The 21,387-nt window shown below is 45.1% G+C and overlaps 1 protein-coding gene across 1 annotated transcript in view; it reads left to right on the top strand.

Annotated features, from left to right (window-relative positions):
- LOC112264214 (spondin-1) overlaps nt 1-19,962 on the top strand; it is a 135,526-nt gene extending 115,564 nt beyond the window's left edge. Inside the window, exons 8-16 of the mRNA XM_042330955.1 lie at nt 3,251-3,452; nt 5,676-5,793; nt 9,082-9,201; nt 9,913-10,095; nt 14,052-14,222; nt 14,701-14,868; nt 15,104-15,268; nt 17,667-17,960; nt 18,736-19,962. Of these exons, the coding sequence (XP_042186889.1) occupies nt 3,251-3,452; nt 5,676-5,793; nt 9,082-9,201; nt 9,913-10,095; nt 14,052-14,222; nt 14,701-14,868; nt 15,104-15,268; nt 17,667-17,960; nt 18,736-18,899 (1,585 nt within the window). The 3' untranslated portion in view covers nt 18,900-19,962. The remainder of the gene's footprint in view (nt 1-3,250; nt 3,453-5,675; nt 5,794-9,081; nt 9,202-9,912; nt 10,096-14,051; nt 14,223-14,700; nt 14,869-15,103; nt 15,269-17,666; nt 17,961-18,735) is intronic.
- The last annotated feature ends 1,425 nt before the right edge of the window (nt 19,963-21,387 follow it).

Raw genomic sequence — 21,387 nt, 5'->3', positions numbered from 1 at the left:
TCCTATTGTGTAGATATCAGTCTTATTACTATTATGCATACGACTTCCTCTAATGACTTGTTCATTTTGATTGACCTCTGATGAATATTGTTTGATATTGTAATGCCTTGTTGAGGGGCATGCAAGTAGTTCACTGCACCTTTTATACCTGCTGCCAACTGTGTATGTGACAAATAACATTTCATTTAACACACACACAACAACGGTGTCACACAATGTGCTAGTGACACAGAGAGAGCAATCTGCTGTGGGAATCTTCGTCGCTGGGCGGTGTTCTCTGTCACTGTCACAGTACAGAGCCATCCCTCTCTCAAACACACATTCGGACATGAAGGCAAGCATGCACACACACCCTCCAGAGTCCTAATGTACTCAGACGGTCCCCACAGAAGACAGCCTACACCCCTCATTTTCTCACCATCTTCCTCTCTTTGTTCCGCTCTATCTGACCCCACTCACACACCTCTCTCTCTCTCAGAACAGGAATGGCTGTGCCTGTGACAGCTACAGTTACCTCCATGATGTCCAGTAGTGAGTCCCTCGTCTTTTTAAAGCACACTATACGTCTCATCAGACCCTTTCTAAAGACAGCAGGACTACCCCAGCTCCCTGAGGCTTCCAGTTGATTAGCACTGTGCTGACAGACAGAAACAGAGAAATAAGGGGTTGTCAATGAAAACACAGCTCTTAATGAGCTAAAGGGTTTGTCTTTGTCACTCAGAGACAGCGTGTTTCCTGGGGATGTGGGTGGTGGGAAAGATGGAGGGAGGGACAGTGTCAGTCACTGAAGAGAGAAGGAAAAAAGGGAATTAGAGAGAGAGTCTAATCAGATTTACTGTATACCCATTACAGGATATCTATCCAACTGTCCCAATAGGTGATGGACAGTGATGTTCACTGTACTTAGACTTGAACAGATTAAAGGATAAACATTTGAAAGTTGAGATCTGGGCTCTTCGCTGGCCATGGCAGAACACTGACATATCTGTCTTGGTGAGACAAAACCGCAACTCTTCAGTGAAGAGCACTTTTTTCCAGTCCTGTCTGGTCCAGCGACGGTGGTTTTGTGCCCATAGGCTACAGTGTTGCCGGGGATGTCTGGTGAGGACCTGTCTTACAACAGACCTACAAGCCCTCAGTCCAGCCTCTCTCAGCCTATTGCGGACAGTCTGAGCACTGATGGAGGGATTGTGCGTTCCTGGTGTAACTCGGGCTGTTGTTGCCATCCTGTACCTGTCCCGCAGGTGTGATGTTCGGATGTACCAATCCTGTGCAGGTGTTGTTACATGTGGTCTGCCACTGTGAGGACGATCAGCTGTCCATCCTGTCTCCCTGTAGCTCTGTCTTAGGCGTCTCACAATACGGTCATTGCAATTTATTACCCTGGCCACATATGCAGTCCTCATGCCTCCTTGCAGCATGCCTAAGGCACGTTCACGCAGCTAAGCAGGGACCCTGGACATCTTTCTTTTGGTGTATTTCAGAGTCAGTAGAAAGGCCTCTTTAGTGTCCTAAGTTTTCATAACTGTGACCTTAATTGCCTGCCGTCTGTAAGATGTTAGTGTCTTAACGACCGTTCCACAGGTGCACGTTCATTAATTGTTTATGGTTCATTGAACAAGCCTGGGAAACAGTGTTTAAACCTTTTACAGATCTGTGAAGTTATTTGGATTTTTACTAATTAACTTTGAAAGACAAGGTCCTGAGAAAGGGATCTTTCTTTTTTTGCTGAGTTTAGAACCATAGAGTATATCATATTTCCCAGCATGCTCTATTGCATGGTGATTTTCAGAATTGTTTATTTTAATGTGTTTTTGCATGGACATTGATTGATTGATAAATGGTATGCTACACAAAGATAAATAACGTACATTTTTTGTAAACGAAACCAATTTGTTAATAATTTGACTCATTGCACCCATTACTGAGATGGTTGTTCCAGTTTAGACCTTTTAGGTAGTATCAGTTTTCCATTTTCCCTACCATGGCAGTCATTTTCAATGCAAATTGCGGGTGATAAAAACATCCATTTGTTGGATATCCTAACTCTGGCTGGATTCCAATAGGAATTGAACATCACTTTGCAAGCCAACATAAGGTGACTTGCAAGCCTGATGTGGCCTGTAAACCAGGAGTTTTCTAATAACACTGTTTTTGGGTATAACATGGCCCTCAATGAAAGGTGTTATGATATACTGTATGGTTCTACATAGCACCTTCTAAGACTGTACGGAAGCTCAATTGTCACCTGAAACAATTATCCCTCCTGCTATTCTCCTGTCATTGTTCTGTTCTTCATCTGCCGATAAATCCATCAGATTTTCTATCATCACACACACCTCAGCCCTGTCCTGTCCAGTCCTGTCCTGTCCTCCCATACACAGTAATAATCACCTCTAAGGATGTGTAAGAGCTCTAATCCTCTGGGAACACACAGCAGGCTGCCAGCAGTCCCCTCTTCCCCCTCACCGTGTGTCACCGCGTCCCTTTGCTCAGCTCAGCTTTGCTGGAGGCCTTAGGTTTATTTCTGACAGCCACATTGGACCCAACACAAAGCCGACTTGTAATTGACAGGGTGGCAGGAGGGATAGGGTCTAGGAGGGTGTAGGAGGGTGGGAGGTATCTATCAACCCCTGATAAATGTTCATTACAAGTGCTGTGGTTTGGTACTAGGAAAAAGGATTTCTGAACAGATATTTGCGCATTATTGTGCTTGTGACTGCCTGTGAACTAGCGCACACATCTCTTTGGGTGTGTGTGATCTCTCATCACAACATTATCTGTTGCACACACACACACACACACACACACATACACAGCTCTCTGCCACCAGTAAAGTGTTTAGGGGTGTTTATTACTCTTTACCTCTGGCTGGCGGCTCTGTGTTGAACTGTTGTAGGGGGTGAGGTGGATGCGCAGGGCATGCTTGAGGCAGCAAAGAAACTTCTCTACATCTCTGTGGACTTAAGTACCGCTTCTATCATCCTTTCCTCATATAGTCATCATCTCCCTTTCCTTGCTATCCCTCTTTCGCTTTTTCATGTTTTTTAGGGACTTCAGTCAGTATTTCTGTTCTCTCTTCCTCTATACTCTCTCGTCTACTTTTCATATTTAGTCATTTAACAGGCACCCTTATCCAGAGTGACTTGCAATCAGTGCATTGATCAACTAAAGGTAGGTAAAACATCACATATCACAATTATTGCAATTGTGACTTTCTTCAAAATAGACCCTTCTCTCTGTCCTCCAGTCGTGCTGCCCCGTCAGCTGAGTTCTCAGTGGACCGTACCCGTCACCTGATGTCCTTCCTCACCATGCTGGGGCCCAGCCCTGACTGGAACGTGGGGCTGTCTGCAGAGGACCTCTGCACCAAGGAGTGTGGTTGGGCCCAGAGGGTTGTCCAGGATATGATCCCCTGGGATGCAGGCACCGATAATGGGGTCACCTATGAGGTCAGTGACCCCCTCAAAATGTCACAACTACACTCTCTAATCTTCACACTCTCTACCACAGTGATTCTAACCTTAACCCTGGAGCGCAAGCCCCAGACATCACTCACACCACCTACTGTATAAAATCACACTTCTTATAGGGCTGGGAGTTCCCAGGGTCCTCACGATACCATATTATCACGATACTTAGGTGCCATTATGATATCTATTGCGATTCTTACTATTCGATACTGCAATGCGATGTTCCAAACATACGTCTGCTGCAGAGGGACAAGAGAGAGCCATGACAAAACGACTTTTGATCAGTTCATGGAAATAAATGTGCTGAAAACAAATTGGCTCAGTATTTAAAAAGAAGATGGAGAACAAGCTATGTAGGAAAAATACTGGAATTTTGGTGCCTGTATAGCCGACTAGCACAAAAATAATATGAAGATATTGTCAAAACGTATATACACTGAGTGGACAGAACATTAGGAACACCTTTCTATTATTGAGTTGCACACTTTTTCCCTCAGAACTGCCTCAATTCAACGGGGCATTGACTCCACAAGCGGCATGGACTCCACAAGGGGCATGGACTCCACAAGGGGCATGGACTCCACAAGGGGCATGGACTCCACAAGGGGCATAGACTCCACAAGGGGCATGGACTCCACAAGGGGCATGGACTCCACAAGGGGCATGGACTCCACAAGGGGCATGGACTCCACAAGGGGCATGGACTCCACAAGGGGCATGGACTCCACAAGGGGCATGGACTCCACAAGGGGCATGGACTCCACAAGGGGCATGGACTCCACAAGGTGTCGAAAGCTTCCTACATTTGTGTCAAGTTGGCTGGAGGTCCTTTGGGTGGTGGACGATTCTTGATACACATGGGAAACTGTTGAGCGTGAAAAACCCAGCAGCATTGCAGTTCCTGCCACATTCAAACCGGTGCGGCAGGCACCTACTACCACACCCCGTTCAAAGGCACTTAAATATTTGGTCTTTTCCATTTACCTTCTGAATGGCACACACACACAAACCATGTCTCAAGGCTTAAAAAATCCTTCTTTAACCTGTCTCCTTCCCTTCATCTAAACTGATTGATGTGGATTGAACAAGTGACATCAATTAGGTACTATAGCTTTCACCAAGATTCACCTGGGCAGTCTGTCATGGAAGAGCAGGTGTTCCTAATGTTTTGTACTCTCCGTATATATGTCAATATATTATTTTTCCATATGGACAGACTGGTTGAGGAGAGTCTATGACTGTGCTGTGCTGTGTGAGCTCACAGACAAACCTTTGGCTGATCCCTGGGAGTTCACAGACGAACCAGTTGAACTGTTACTCCCCTGTTTGATTTGGCTCGCCCCACCAATGACCTTACTCATATCAAATGTCTGGAGCCTCAGACACACTTACGGTGTACTTGGGTGGAAGAAAGAACACGTTGTGTAAGAACCGGTCAAGAGTTATGAAATGAGGTTGTAGAGTGTTTTATTATTGAACGGTGTCTATATATTTTAGTGGTGTCTGTTGTTTCAGGAAGCCTGAAGTTGACGTTTGGAGTTGTTAAAACAGCTCCTGGTAACCTCCTGTGGTGTTCTCTCTCACTGTGTGACTCTGCTCTCCACTGGTGTGAAACAGTAGGATGTATGTAATGATGTAGCAACCACATTCTGTACATTGTAATTGAATCAGAAGTTCACAGGTGTGAAAGATGTTGATCACCATAAACACAACAGCACTTTTACGAAGTGACATGTCAACCCTTCATGTTCAGACTAGTGGATGGCTTGTTTCCCCGTGCCTTCAGAAGCCCTGTGGCTGTGTTTGCTGTGTTAGCCCCCTGCTGGCAGGCGCTTGCTGCAGACTAATGACAACAGTTTCACCACATAACCCCATAACTCACAGTGTCCCTGACCAAGATCTATGGATTCATGTTGTTTTTGTGGATGTGGCTTTGTGACTTGTATAATCTAGGTTTGCCAGTCTTAGGAGGCCGTATATTTTTTGTGCTGGGACGAGACTTTATTATAGATGTGTTGTATACCTCCATAGTGCACATGAAGAGACCTATTGCAACCTTTCAAGGTTATCTGCAAATACATATTTCATCACTGACATCATGACACTGTTCCTCAATACTACAATGGAACACATATTGACATGAAAAGACAGTCATGTATCTATGTTGACTCTTCATTTGTGTGTGTGTGTTCTGACCTCCAGTCTCCCAACAAGCCCACAGTCCCTCAGGAGAAGATCCGTCCCCTGACTAGCCTGGACCACCCTCAGAGCCCCTTCTACGACCCTGAGGGGGGCGCCATCACCCCCATCCTCTTTCTTTGTCATTTCTTCCGTTCCTTTGGCTGCTATATCTCTCCCACTTTTGTTGCCTCGATCCTCTTTCTTTGCTCACTTCAATTCCTATTTCCATCCTCTTTCTTTGCTCACTTCAATTCCTATTTCCATCCTCTTTCTTTGCTCACTTCAATTCCTATTTCCATCCTCTTTCTTTGCTCACTTCAATTCCTATTTCCATCCTCTTTCTTTGCTCACTTCAATTCCTATTTCCATCCTCTTTCTTTGCTCACTTCAATTCCTATTTCCATCCTCTTTCTTTGCTCACTTCAATTCCTATTTCCATCCTCTTTCTTTGCTCAAAGGTCTGTTCCTCCAATCATCTCTCCATCCATTTCTTCCGTTCCTTTGGCTGCTATATCTCTCCCACTTTTGTTGCCTCGATCCTCTTTCTTTGCTCACTTCACTTTTCCATCCTCTTTCTTTGCTCACTTCAATTCCTATTTCCATCCTCTTTTCTTTGCTCACTTCATCCTTCCTATTTCCATCCTCTTTCTGTCTCACATCCTCTCTCACTTCATTTCCTATTCCTCCTCTCCAGCTGTCACCAACACAACCTGATTTCATGCACGTCAAGGCATTGTTTGAGGTTCGCTCTAAGATCTCAAAGCGGTTACAAACATTTGATTATGTGCCTGTGTTCATAACGTTGTTTCGGTATACGACTCGAAATGAGAAGGTAAACAAACAGCACAATGGAACATATTGGTGTATTGAACTAGAGATGTCAACTTTAAATCTTCAGACACTGAGAGGAAGATACATCTTTTTCAGTCAGAAGAAAGTAACTTTATTTTAACTCCCTCTGCATTGTTCCAGTGTCTAACTGAAGACGTTGTGGGTCAATGCAGCTGTAGATACAGATGTTAGTTGTATAGGTGCAGTTTGAAGAGAACAGTGTGTTGAACAGTGATGTAAATGTCAGTGGACTGTAGCATTTACACAGCATCCAACCTGGCAGACTCAACTGGAATCTCTCCATCTACTCATAGTCTTTATCAATATATTGATCCTCACACACTGAAGCACAATCATACTATGCCCTCCGACGTACCATCAAACAGGCAAAGCGCTAAGATTGAATCGTACTACACCGGCTCCGACGCTCGTCTTATGTGGCAGGGCTTGCAAACTATTACAGACTACAAAGGGAAGCACAGCCGCGAGCTGCCCAGTGACACAAACCTACCAGACGAGCTAAATCACTTCTATGCTAGCTTCCAGGCAAGCAACACTAAGGCATGCATGGAAGTATCAGCTGTTCCGGACGACTGTGTGATGACGCTCTCCGTAGCCGACGTGAGTAAGAGCTTTAAACAGGTCAACATTCACAAGGCCGCGGGGCCTGATGGATTACCAGGATGTGTACTCCAGGCATGTGCTGACCAACTGGCAGGTGTCTTCACAGACATTTTCAACATGTCCCTAATTGAGTCTGTAATACCAACATGTTTCAAGCAGACCACCGTAGTCCCTGTGCCCAAGAACACTAAGGCAACCTACCTAAATGACTACACACCCATAGCACTCACATCCGTAGCCACGAAGTGCTTTGAAAGGCTGGTAATGGCTCACAACACCATTATCCCAGAAACCCTAGACCCACGCCCAAACAGATCCACAGATGACGCAATCTCTACTGCAATCCACACTCCCCTTTCCCACCTAGACAAAAGGAACACCTACATGAGAATGCTATTCATTGACCACAGCTCAGCGTTCAACACCATAGTACCCTCAAAGCTCATCACTAAGCTAAGGACCCTGGGACTAAACACCTCCCTCTGCAACTGGATCCTGGACTTCCTGACGGGTTGCCCCCAGGTGGTGAGGGTAGGTAGCAACACATCTGCCACGCTGATCCTCAACACTGGAGCCCCTCAGGAGTGCGTGCTCAGTCCCCTCCTGTACTCCCTGTTCACTCACGACTACGTGGCCAGGCACGACTCCAACATCATTAAGTTTGCAGATGACTCAACAGTGGTAGGCCTGATCACCAACAACGACGAGACAGCCTATAGGGAGGATGTCAGAGTCCTGGCCGGGGGGTGCCAGAACAACAACCTATCCCTCAACGTAACCAAGACTAAGGAGATGATTGGAAAAGGAGGACCGAGCACACCCCCATTCTCATGGACGGGGCTATAGTGGAGCAGGTTGAGAGCTTCAAGTTCCTTGGTGTCCACATCACCAATAAACTAGAATGGTCCAAACACACCAAGAGAGTCGTGAAGAGGGCACGACAAAGCCTATTCCCCCTCAGGAAACTAAAAAGATGTGGCATGGGTCCTCAGATTCTCAAAAGGTTCTACAGACCGCAAGGCACTACAGAAGGTAGGGGGCCTCTACACCAGGCGGTGTCAGAGGAAGGCCCTAAAAATTGTCAAAGACCCCAGCCACCCCAGTCATAGACTGTTCTCTCTAGTCTAGGACCAAAAGGCTTCTCAACTGCTTTTACCCGCAAGCCATAAGAGTCCTGAACAGGTCATCAAATGGCTACCGGGCTTTTGGCTTTTGGCATCCCCCCCAACCCCTCTTTTAAGCTGCTGCTACTCTGTTTATCATATATGCATAGTCACTTTAACCATACCTACATGTACATACTGCCTCAATTAGCCCGACTAACCGGTGCCTGTATATAGCCTCGCTACAGTTATAGCCTCGCTACTGTTATTTTTCATTGTCTTTCTACTGTTGTTTTTTTATTTTATTTACTTATCTATTGTTAACCTAATACCTATTTTTTACTTAAAAATTGCACTGTTGGTTAGGGCCTGTAAGTAAGCATTTCACTGTAAGGTCTACCTACACCTGTTGTATTCGGCACACGTGACAAATAAACTTTAATTTGATATGGAATCGCACACACACAGCAACCCCCAACCCCCCAGCCTCACACACACAGCAACCAGCCCCACACACACAGCAACCCCCTCAGCCCCACACACACAGCAACCTCCCCAGCCCCACACACACACAGCAATACCCCCAGCCCCACACACACAGCAACCCCACCTGCCCCACACACACACACCCTATCACTCTGATCGTTTGTCACTTGCCCTAAGCAGACCTCTGTTGTTATGACAGCTGAATGCCATTATCAGCATGTCCCCATATCACCTTAAATAACTAAATATGCTAGCTAGATAGCGACAACGTGTATCTGTGAGCTCCAGCGAAGGTGAGAGGATGTATCAGCTGACCTCCCTGTTTACCCCCTTCTTTGTCTGAGAGCCGCCAGAGGCAAACGGAGGATCTTATCACAACAGAGTGGTATGTATTCCACAACGCAGGCCTGTGTTTGTCTGTCCGCAGGGAGAGCAGTGCAACGTCGTGCCTGATAACGTGGATGACATTGTGGCTGATATCGCCCAGGAGGAGAAAGAGGAAGGTCTGTGTCTCTCTTTATCTCTCTCTCCCCTCTGTGTCCCTGTATCTCCCCAACTCTGCCAACAAAGGTTGTAACAGAGGAGCGATAAGCAAGAGAGAGGAGAAAGGCATGTCTCTCGCTCTCTCTCATTCTCCCTCTTCCTGTCTCCAGGAGTGTGAGATTAGAACCAGAGCTTAAGAAACAGTTGAATTAGTTAACCCAGCATAATCGTCCTCCATGTTGCCTGCCTCTCTCTCTCTCTCTCTCTCTCTCTTTCTCTCTCGGGAATGCTGCACAGATGGAATCGTAAGCAGATTTGATCAGTAGTGGCATTTTCAATAAATCAGTAATGCTGCATTTGAGATTGTTCCAATTGAACTTTCACTCCTTAACATGTCCCAGGAACAGAGATGTTTGATTTGAGTCAGATCAGTGTTTCAATAGCACATCACTTAGTGAATAGGGGCTTAGGCTCTCAACACACACCTGAGGAAACACATAACTAGTTTTGACTTTGAACGTTTGTGTTTGTGCCCTTCATTTGATTAATGTCCTTCTCCTTCCTCTCTCTCTCTCACTCTCTCTCTCTCACTCTCACTCTCTCTCTCACTCTCTCTCTCACTCTCTCTCTCACTCTTCCTCTAAACCCTCCCCTCCTCTGCCACCCTTTCTCCCCCTCCATCCCTCTCTCTGTCTTGCTGTCTCTCTCGTTCCCACTTTCCCTCCCTCCAGACGACACTCCAGAGACATGCATCTACTCCAACTGGTCTCCCTGGTCAGCCTGCAGCTCAGCCACCTGTGACAAGGGCAAGAGGATGAGACAGAGGATGCTGAAGGCCCAGCTGGACCTCAGTGTACCCTGTCCTCACACCCAGGACTTTGAGCCCTGCATGGGGCCCGGCTGCAGCGACGAGGGTCAGTATGTTGGATGTACTAGGCAGCTCATGAGACATGGCAGGGTTTAGAACAAAGGTTAACCTCAGATTTACAAGCTGATATATTAACCACCCCCATTACACAAATGTATATTGACATGAACAGATATACTGCAATACAATCTAGGATACAATCTGGAAATGTGTATTTCTTGTTGCTGTCTTGGTGTATAAACACCCATCTAAAAACAAACTTCAACATCCGACCAAGTCCCTGTATGAGCTCTAGGAGCTTTATTAGTGTGGACGTCATCTTTGTTAGCATTTCATAGGTTATTGTAAAGAGTCAGACAGGGAAAGGTAAAAATCTGGTTTACTGTAGGTCTTTATTGGTGTTGGGTCATCGATAAAGCCCCCAGCTCGTTTGTAGCTCAGCCAATAAAGTTGTAGCAGCATAGAGGTGAGAGGGACACTGTGTTTCTGAGACAAGCCTATAAAATGTGTAATGGGCTAAAGCTGCTGGGAGGCCACAGTGGATACTAAGGCTTTATTAAAAGACATATAACAAGTTATGAGAATACACACAGGGGGCATCACGTCTTTGCTGCTTGCAGTGAAAGACTAATGAATAATAAAATAGACTTGGGATGTGTGTGTGTGTGGGGGGGGTGTAAGGGTCCCGTACACACACACATGGGCTCTTATTCGTGATATGCTTATTAATAATGATTCATTAATGATTTGCTCATCTTATTAATGATGAGCTGCTTTATTGAGCAGAATTGAATGAGGCTTTCAGTCTGGAGAGGGAGGGTTTTAGATATAAATCCATGTGAGTCTCACCCAGAACGACTCTTATCCTCCCTCCCTCCCACCTGAACATAATGCAACAACAGCAGGGGGTTGTTTTTAATGAGGAGAAACATTTCTGTTGCATAAATGTGTTCACAGCTCATGCATTTTCAAAGCTCTTGGGTAACACTGTAGGTACAGGCGTACTGGTACAAGCTCTTGGGTAACACTTTAGGTACAGGCGTACTGGTACAAGCTCTTGGGTAACACTGTAGGTACAGGCGTACTGGTAAAAGCTCTTGGGTAACACTGTAGGTACAGGCGTACTGGTAAAAGCTCTTGGGTAACACTGTAGGTACAGGCGTACTGGTAAAAGCTCTTGGGTAACACTGTAGGTACAGGCGTACTGGTAAAAGCTCTTGGGTAACACTGTAGGTACAGGCGTACTGGTAAAAGCTCTTGGGTAACACTTTGGGTACAGGCATACTGGTAAAAGCTTTTGGGTAACACTGTAGGTACAGGCGTACTGGTACAAGCTCTTGGGTAACACTGTAGGTACAGGCGTACTGGTAAAAGCTCTTGGGTAACACTGTAGGTACAGGCGTACTGGTAAAAGCTCTTGGGTAACACTGTAGGTACAGGCGTACTGGTACAAGCTTTTGGGTAACACTGTGCGTACAGGTGTACTGTTACAAGCTCTTGGGTAACACTGTGGGTACAGGCGTACTGTTACAAGCTCTTGGGTAACACTGTGGGTACAGGCATACTGGTACAAGCTCTTGGGTAACACTGTGGGTACAGGCATACTGGTACAAGCTCTTGGGTAACACTGTAGGTACAGGCGTACTGGTACAAGCTTTTGGGTAACACTGTGGGTACAGGCATACTGGTACAAGCTCTTGGGTAACACTGTGGGTACAGGCGTACTGGTTACAAGCTTTTGGGTAACACTGTGGGTACAGGCATACGGGTACAAGCTCTTCGGTAACACTGTGCGTACAGGCGTACTGGTACAAGCTTTTGGGTAACACTGTGGGTACAGGCATACGGGTACAAGCTCTTACAAGCTCTTGGGTAACACTGTGTACAGGCGTACTGGTACAAGCTTTTGGGTAACACTGTGGGTACAGGTGTACTGTTACAAGCTCTTGGGTAACACTGTAGGTACAGGCGTACTGGTACAAGCTTTTGGGTAACACTGTAGGTACAGGCGTACTGGTACAAGCTCTTGGGTAACACTGTAGGTACAGGCGTACTGGTACAAGCTCTTGGGTAACACTGTGCGTACAGGCGTACTGGTACAAGCTTTTGGGTAACACTGTGGGTACAGGTGTACTGTTACAAGCTTTTGGGTAACACTGGGTACAGGCATACGGGTACAAGCTTTTGGGTAACACTGTGGGTACAGACGTACTGGTACAAGCTCTTGGGTAACACTGTGGGTACAGGCGTACTGGTACAAGCTCTTGGGTAACACTGTAGGTACAGGCGTACTGGTAAAAGCTCTTGGGTAACACTGTAGGTACAGGCGTACTGGTACAAGCTCTTGGGTAACACTGTGTGTACAGGTGTACTGGTACAAGCTCTTGGGTAACACTGTAGGTACAGGCGTACTGGTACAAGCTTTTGGGTAACACTGTGCATACAGGTGTACTGTTACAAGCTCTTGGGTAACACTGTGGGTACAGGCGTACTGTTACAAGCTCTTGGGTAACACTGTAGGTACAGGCATACTGGTACAAGCTCTTGGGTAACACTGTAGGTACAGGCATACTGGTACAAGCTCTTGGGTAACACTGTGGGTACAGGTGTACTGGTACAAGCTCTTGGGTAACACTGTAGGTACAGGCATACTGGTACAAGCTTTTGGGTAACACTGTGCGTACAGGTGTACTGTTACAAGCTTTTGGGTAACACTGTGGGTACAGGCATACTGGTACAAGCTCTTGGGTAACACTGTAGGTACAGGCGTACTGGTACAAGCTCTTGGGTAACACTGTGGGTACAGGCATACTGGTACAAGCTCTTGGGTAACACTGTGGGTACAGGCGTACTGTTACAAGCTTTTGGGTAACACTGTGGGTACAGGCATACGGGTACAAGCTCTTCGGTAACACTGTGCGTACAGGCGTACTGGTACAAGCTTTTGGGTAACACTGTGGGTACAGGCATACGGGTACAAGCTCTTCGGTAACACTGTGCGTACAGGCGTACTGGTACAAGCTTTTGGGTAACACTGTGGGTACAGGTGTACTGTTACAAGCTTTTGGGTAACACTGGGTACAGGCATACGGGTACAAGCATTTGGGTAACACTGTGGGTACAGACGTACTGGTACAAGCTCTTGGGTAACACTGTGGGTACAGGCGTACTGGTACAAGCTTTTGGGTAACACTGTGCATACAGGTGTACTGTTACAAGCTTTTGGGTAACACTGTGGGTACAGGCATACTGGTACAAGCTCTTGGGTAACACTGTAGGTACAGGCGTACTGGTACAAGCTCTTGGGTAACACTGTGGGTACAGGCATACTGGTACAAGCTCTTGGGTAACACTGTGGGTACAGACGTACTGGTACAAGCTCTTGGGTAACACTGTGGGTACAGGCGTACTGTTACAAGCTTTTGGGTAACACTGTGGGTACAGGCGTACTGGTACAAGCTCTTGGGTAACACTGTGGGTACTGGCGTACGGGTACAAGCTTTTGGGTAACACTGTGGGTACAGGCGTACTGTTACAAGCTTTTGGGTAACACTGTGGGTACAGGCATACTGGTACAAGCTCTTGGGTAACACTGTGGGTACAGGCATACGGGTACAAGCTTTTGGGTAACACTGTGGGTACAGGCGTACTGGTACAAGCTCTTGGGTAACACTGTGGGTACAGGCATACGGGTACAAGCTTTTGGGTAACACTGTGGGTACAGGCGTACTGGTACAAGCTTTTGGGTAACACTGTGGGTACAGGCGTACTGGTACAAGCTCTTGTAATGGCCATGAGCTGACATGGATGCTCATAGACTCCTACTGTCTTATTATGATAAATGAAACTAACAGAAGGTCCCATGATGTAGATGCATTATACACTGGTTGATTATATAAAGTATGATGTGGCTACTAACACTGTAACAACATTAAAATCCTGAATGCAACTCAAATGCCATATCTGACTGTGACCTTCTGCACTTTGCCCCCGACCTCTCAGAAGGGTCCACCTGCACGATGTCAGAGTGGATCACCTGGTCTCCGTGCAGCATGTCATGTGGGATGGGCCTGCGGTCCAGGGAACGCTACGTCAAGCAGTTCCCTGACGATGGCTCTGTGTGTACCTTGCCTACTGAGGAGAACGAGAAGTGTATTGTGAACGAGGAATGCAGTGAGTAGCTTTAACCCCTGAAATCAATGGTTCACAAAGTCATTTATCACAAACATTGCTGCATTTACCCATGTTTTAGTTTTTAATCAGGTAAACAAACATTTTCCGAGGTATGGGAAACTTTTGATTAATCTGTGTATGCACTTTTCATACTAACAAATCTATGTATTTCTATGCTGTAGATAAATGAGGCTCATTGTGTGCATCAATTCACAGTGGAAGAGCATCTGCTAAATTATTCAAATGTACTGTTCAAACTATTAGGATGATGTATAATTATGCCTGATTACAGGACAAAGTAATGCATATGTGGATTAAGTTCTGTCTCTCCCACTGAACACACCCACTCCCCTTCTCTTCCTCTCCCCCACCCCTACCCCTTCTTCCCTCTCCCCTTCTTATTCGCTCCTCCTCTTCCCTTCCCCCTCTCCGCCTTTTCCCCTCTTAACTGTCTGATCCCCCCTCTCCCTCTCTTTAGCCCCCAACAGTTGTCTGGTGACAGAGTGGGGTGAGTGGGACTCCTGCAGTGCCACCTGTGGGCTGGGCATGAAGAGAAGGGAACGCATGGTGAAGATGCCTCCCCCGGACGGCTCCATCTGTGGGGCTGAGGTGCTGGAGGTGGAGAAGTGCATGATGCCAGAGTGTCGTGAGTAACACACACACTCACACACACGCAGTCACACACACGCACTCACACACACACATACTCACACGCACGCACTCACACAGATAAGCATAAGCAGGCTTATACAAACAAACATACACATGCACACACACGCTCATCTGTACACACACCTGCACCCTTACACACACCACAACAAATGCCAACTACATGAAATCAGATAGGCACTGTGTGTGACACTGATTCTGTGTGTGCACAGACACCATCCCCTGTATGCTGTCTCCGTGGTCTGACTGGAGTGACTGCAGTGTGACGTGTGGGAAGGGCATGCGGACGAGGCAGCGCGTGCTCAAGTCTCCTGTGGAGCTGGGAGAGTGTATAGAGGACCTGGAGCAGGTGGAGAAGTGTATGCTGCCCGAGTGTCGTAAGGAAAACACACACACACACACTGGAGCGAACCTACTTTATTCATGTGTGGACACACCAACTGAAACAGTACTGCACATGTGTAATTCATGATAATGCTGATTAGTATCTTCATTGTGCAACCTAACCATCTGCTTATAATACTCTCCCTATCATATCCAAATGCATACACACTTAAAAGACACTTGGCTTGTTAGTGTGTACACATCTGGTTGACATCTGCGTTAGGGGTGCCCATAGACTCATCTCCAGCCCAAACTCTCCCAGATAGGGTTATCGTGGGAATACCCTGGTGGGTTATTAGCTGGTTTATATGAGAGGGAACAGCTTCCTCAAGCTGCTTCTCCATTGGAACCCAGAAGTGCCCATAGGCTCTTACATTTAAGCCTGACTTAATCGGTTATATACAGTTGAAGTCGGAAGTTTACATACACCTAGGATGGAGTCATTAAAACTCGTTTTTCAACCACTCCATTCACTGTATCACAATTCCAGTGGGTTTACACTAAGCGCCTTTAAACAGCTTGGAAAATTCCAGAAAATGATGTCATGGCTTTAGAGACTTCTGATACGCTAATTGACATAATTTGAGTCAATTGGAGGTGTACCTGTGGATGTATTTCAAGACCTACATTCATGGGAAAATCAAAATAAATTAGCCAAGACCTCAGAAAAAAAATTGTAGACCTCCACAAGTCTGGTTCATCCTTGGGAGCAATTTCCAAACGCTTGAAGGTATCACGTTCATCTGTACATAGACTAGTATGTAAGTATAAACATCATGGGACCACGCAGCCATCCTTCCGCTCAGGAAGGAGACATATTCGGTCTCCTAGAGATGAATGTTCTTTGGTGCGAAAAGTGCAAATCAATCCCAGAACAACAGCAAAGGACCTTGTGAAGATGCTGGAGAAAACAGGTACAAAAGTATCTATATCCACAGTAAAAACCAGTCCTATATCAACATAACATGAAAGTCCACTCAGGAAGGAAAAAGCCACTGCTCCAAAACCGCCATAAAAAAAAGCCAGACTACGGGTTTGCAACTACACATGGGGACAAAGATCATACTTTTGGGAGTCCTCTGGTCTGATGAAACAAAAATAGAACTGTTTGGCCATAATGACCATCATTATATTTGGAGGAAAAAGGGGGAGGCTTGCAAGCCGAAGAACATCATCTCATCCATGAAGCATGGGGGTGGCAGCATCATGTTGTGGATGGTGCTTTGCTGCAGGAGAGACTGGTGCACTTCACACAATAGATGTCATCATGAGGCAGGAAAATTACATGGATATATAGAAGCAGCATCTCTAGACATCAGTCAGGAAGATAAAGCTTGGTCGCAAATGGGTCTTCCAAATGGACAAGGACCCCAAGCATACTTCCAAAATTGTGGCAAAATGTTCTATGGACAACAAAGTCAAGGTATTGAGTGACCATCAGAAAACCCTGACCTCAATCCTATAGAAAATGTGTGGGCAGAACTGAAAATGTGTTTGCGAGCAAGGAGACCTACAGACCCAACTCAGTTACACCAGCTCTGTCAGGAGGAATGGGCCAAAATTCACCCAACTTATAGTGGGAAGCTTGTGGAAGGCTACCCAACACATTTGACCCAAGTAAAACAATTTAAAGGCAATGCTACCAAATACTAATTGAGTGTATATAAACCTCTGACCCACTGGGAATTTGATGAAAGAAATAAAAGCTGAAATAAATCATTCTCTCAACTATTATTCTGACATTTCACACTCTCAAAATATTGTGGTGATCCTAATTTACCTGAGACAGGGAATTAATACTTGGATTAAATGTCAGGAATGTGAATAACTGAATTTAAATGTATTTGGCTAAGGTGTATGTAAACTTCCGACTTCCACTGTATATTCTAGTCAGGTACAGGACTGGCAGACACATTACCATAGGAAAATACTCTCTTTCTCCTCTCCTTTCTCCTGTTCAATAGAAAATGAGGGAGCTAATTTAAGGGCTGTATTGTGAAGAAAGGGATTAAAAGGCAGAAATAACCAGCTTTAACTTCGGCACACATGTCATTGTATTAGGGTGAAAACGCTTGTTAACTGGTCTTCCCTCAGTCTTAGTGAGGGGATAAAGCTGGCCGTATTATTCTGGCCAGCCCTAATCATCCTTGCAGTTCCTTAAGAATGTTCCCATTATGGACATAAGTCAGAGAATCTGTTTCCAGGCGATTCATATTGTGTTATGTTTAGAACAAGGAACACTAATGCAAAGTCATGAGGTGTATCTACAAGCTTTCTTCCCATATTAACTCTTCACCTTTCTTACTACACCCTATCCCCCTCTTCATTATCTCCCATCCCCCCTCTCTTCTGTCTCTCTTACTCCCTCTCTCTCTCTCTCTCTCTGTACAGCGACAGACTGTATGGTGTCAGAGTGGACGGAGTGGTCTGAGTGTAACAAATCCTGTGGTAAAGGTCACATGATAAGGACACGCATAGTGAAGCTGGAGCCCCAGTTCGGAGGGGACTCGTGTCCCGAGACAGTACAGAGGAAGAAGTGTAAGATCAGGAAGTGTAACCGCGATGATGGCCAGGGCCAGGTCAACAGCGACGAGAAGAAACGACGCAAGGAGGCGAGGGAGAAGAGGAGGAGCAAACAGGGGGGTCCACAGGGGGAGGAGACGATGTCACCTGCTGAACACCCAGGTTGGTGGGACTCATTATCACCACCATTGTTAGCAGCAGTGTTATAGTCATTATCACTTGCATCATCATCAACTATGTAATCATCATCACTGTCATCACATATCATAGTAAGCTAAATTATAGAGTGTGGATACATGCACACAATAATGTGATTATTGTGGATAGTCAGGTTAATGTAATAGTTTGATTAAAATGTTTACATGCAATGCAAAAAGAACAATTTCCATAATAACTCTGTTTACATGGACACATCTGAAATCAGGCTACCTGATGGCACTCTGATAAATGTTTTTTTAATTTTATTTAAAAAAGTTCTACCACGGCGAACATGTTATTTGTGAGAAGCATATTTGATTCTGAGTTGGGACATATAAAGTTTGTATGTGAAAACTACTTCTAAGACACGTACATTCAGTTGTTCCGAACACACTTTACTCGCTCTAAAGAGGGAGGCACTCGGCTGGTGCTATCACATTCACAGATCAAATACACTGCTGGCACGCCAATTAAGGTGTTTACATGTCCTAATAATGACTTATTTCTTTTGACCTTACCCCGATTAAGATAAGCAGAGGAATTTGTTTACATGAGTATTGAATATTCTGCCACCTGCCATAATCAGTTTAATATTGCATATGTGTGCATGTAAATGTACTAATAGAAAACTAAATCACAGTCAGTTTTGATAGTCAGTGTCTTCAATATGATCATTGCTATTCTTTAACATGGAACAATTTTCAATGAAAATGTATAAACTCTCTCTCCTTCTCATCAGGCTGTAAGATGAGGCCGTGGTCCAGCTGGACGGACTGTACCAAGCTGTGTGGCGGGGGGATCCAGGAGCGGCTCATGACAGCCAAAAAGAGGCTTAAGAGCGCCCAGCTCCCCAGCTGCAAGGACAGGAAGGAGATCCGAGCGTGTAACGTGTACCCCTGCTAGATGGACCAAGGTGGGCAGGACGGGGATGGGATGGGTACGGAGTGGGTGGAGGTTGCCCATAAACACTGGTGTGAGCTCAGTTGTTTTCCCCTCTGACAGTTCAGGTTAGGATTGGGGATTGTAAACTGATCCTAGATCTGTGCCTATGGGCAAGTTGGTTATGGGACGGAGCGTGAGGTGGCATAGTGTCACTCAATGATCCAATGCACTCTGTTTAGGGCTGGCACGGACCTTAATCTCTCTTGGTTTAATCCAGGGCTGAGTCTGAAGATTCTAGATTGGGAGTTGAAGATTCTAGATTGGGGAAGGTACACTGCTTCTGTATACACCTCTAGTCAGAGGTTGGAAAGAGTTTGGCAAATTCTGAAATGACCCATCCTTCCAGGTCAATGGTCATGGGTTATTTTACAAGAAGGAAGGAAGGAATTCCCTTGGTCTCTTCTCGAGCCTAAAACAAACAGCCATTTTGAGAGAGGATCTAGGCTAGGTTTCCCCAAATAACGCCTAGCCTATGATGAACCTGACTGATTTCCCTCTGTGTGTACAATAAACTAGCTCTGTTACATATAGAATTCTTCTGCAAGATTACTGTAAACTTGTTGTGGTATAATATTCTTGAATAATGATAATGATGAAAACACCAATTGATTTAATAAGCGATAGTACTGTTAGGCTATATCCTGTAGTATCCTCTTTGGCAGTGTATATTATCCCAGAACTTAAAGCACAGTTACCCAGCCATTCCAGCATTTTATAAACCTTCAGAAAAAAAATATGTTTCTAGGATCAAGAAATCTCCTGTATGACTTTTTACTCAGCTGTACTACTGTTCATGTAGACACACCGCAACGGAAATCTCTATGATTTTGTGCATTGTTATTATAAGATCATTTTTATTTTTTTTGCTGTGGATTTTTTGATAACAATATCACCCAAGAGTCTTACCCAAGTCTTGTGTAGGTGTTTTTTACGTGTCTTTACGTCTTTTTCCTCTGCTCCTCTAACATATTCATATTTTGGAATATATCACCTTTACAATAAAAGTAAATGTTAGAAATTGTCATCTGGATGTTTATTTTTGTTTGAATACCATTTAAATTGAGGTAAATGTTTACATACAATACATAAACCAATGCATTTCATACTCTTGGCCACTAGATGGAGACTATAAGCTGATTAGAAGTGAGTTCTTTTTGGTTTGACAGGTGGAGTCAGTACACAAGTAGGTGCCATCTAAGCCTGTGCTATTTCAATACACTTTGGTCATACATAGTACTGTAACAGCATACTTGATTATCATGAACCCTTTTTCTCAACCCATAACCAGAGATATGTGAGTGTCTAGGCTAGGAGCTGCATAAGCAGCACAGTAACACTGGTCTGCAGAAGGGTGAACTTCCCGGTGATGCAGTACATACACACATTGACCAGACGGTGGCAGAAGATGCCTATTTAGTGTTGAGGGTTTTATTTCTTTAGACTTCAGGCAACACTGTGATTAGTGCTGAGTGTGTGTAAAAGGTCCACATATTAGGCCACTTCACTCTGTCAGAAATGTATGGAAATCCAACATCAGTCTCATACAGTGAGACATGTGCCTCGTCACATCAACGTTTGGCCCTAAACACAGTCACGAGGTCCATGATCAGTATCCAAACATTAGGAAACGCTGTAGATAGAAATGTCATGAGTAGAGCTGATATGATTCCTTATTCTACATGTCAGAGAGGCATGTTTGTTCTACATGCTATATTTCTACATGCTATCTGAAAGTTGTACAACGATGTGCCTTGCTGAATGCACCCAGGTTGCTCATAGTCTGAGCTCATCTTCTAAAGATATTCACAGTGACACAATTAGGGACAGTTAGTTGACAGCTTTGCTCATTAAAGCAACATGCTTTGGTTTCAATTTGTGTCTCCATTAAGTAGTATTTCACTTAAACCAAGCAGAGTGAAATAGAGGGGAAATAATTGAACAGAGATGTCATGCACTGGCGGCCATCTTGAGGAACATATTCAAATTAATCTGACTCGACCTTTGACAGTCTGAGGGATATGATGGTGTCCTATGGGTGGTGGAATTCAGAGGGAAAAGGTGAATAATGCAACACAAACACACTTTACAATGATATACACAATGCCATAACAACCACACATTAGGTTCACACTGCAGCTTTGGGAGATTTCCAACATGAATTGTCAAGGTGATATCTGCTGAAATATACATTAAATATCCATGGTGGTAGTGGCTAAATGGGAGAAGAGAGATGTGAGATAAAGAGTTGCATAAGATCGTTGATGCTGGTGATGTGTGTGTGCGCGTGCGTGTGTGAGTGTGTGCATGTTTGCATGTATGTGTAAGTGAGTGAGTGAGAATGCAGCACATGGCGACTCGCCTCAAAGCGCTGCCCCCGGGACCTCATCAGGCGTTGTTTTTTGTTCACTGTTGCCACAGCAACCACTCACAGCAGATCGTAAGCAGTTCT

Source organism: Oncorhynchus tshawytscha, linkage group LG12 (assembly GCF_018296145.1).
Source record: "Oncorhynchus tshawytscha isolate Ot180627B linkage group LG12, Otsh_v2.0, whole genome shotgun sequence".
NCBI lineage: Eukaryota > Metazoa > Chordata > Actinopteri > Salmoniformes > Salmonidae > Oncorhynchus > Oncorhynchus tshawytscha.
The sequence above is the reverse complement of the archived record's forward strand: the minus strand, read 5'-3'. Positions and strand labels throughout refer to the sequence as shown.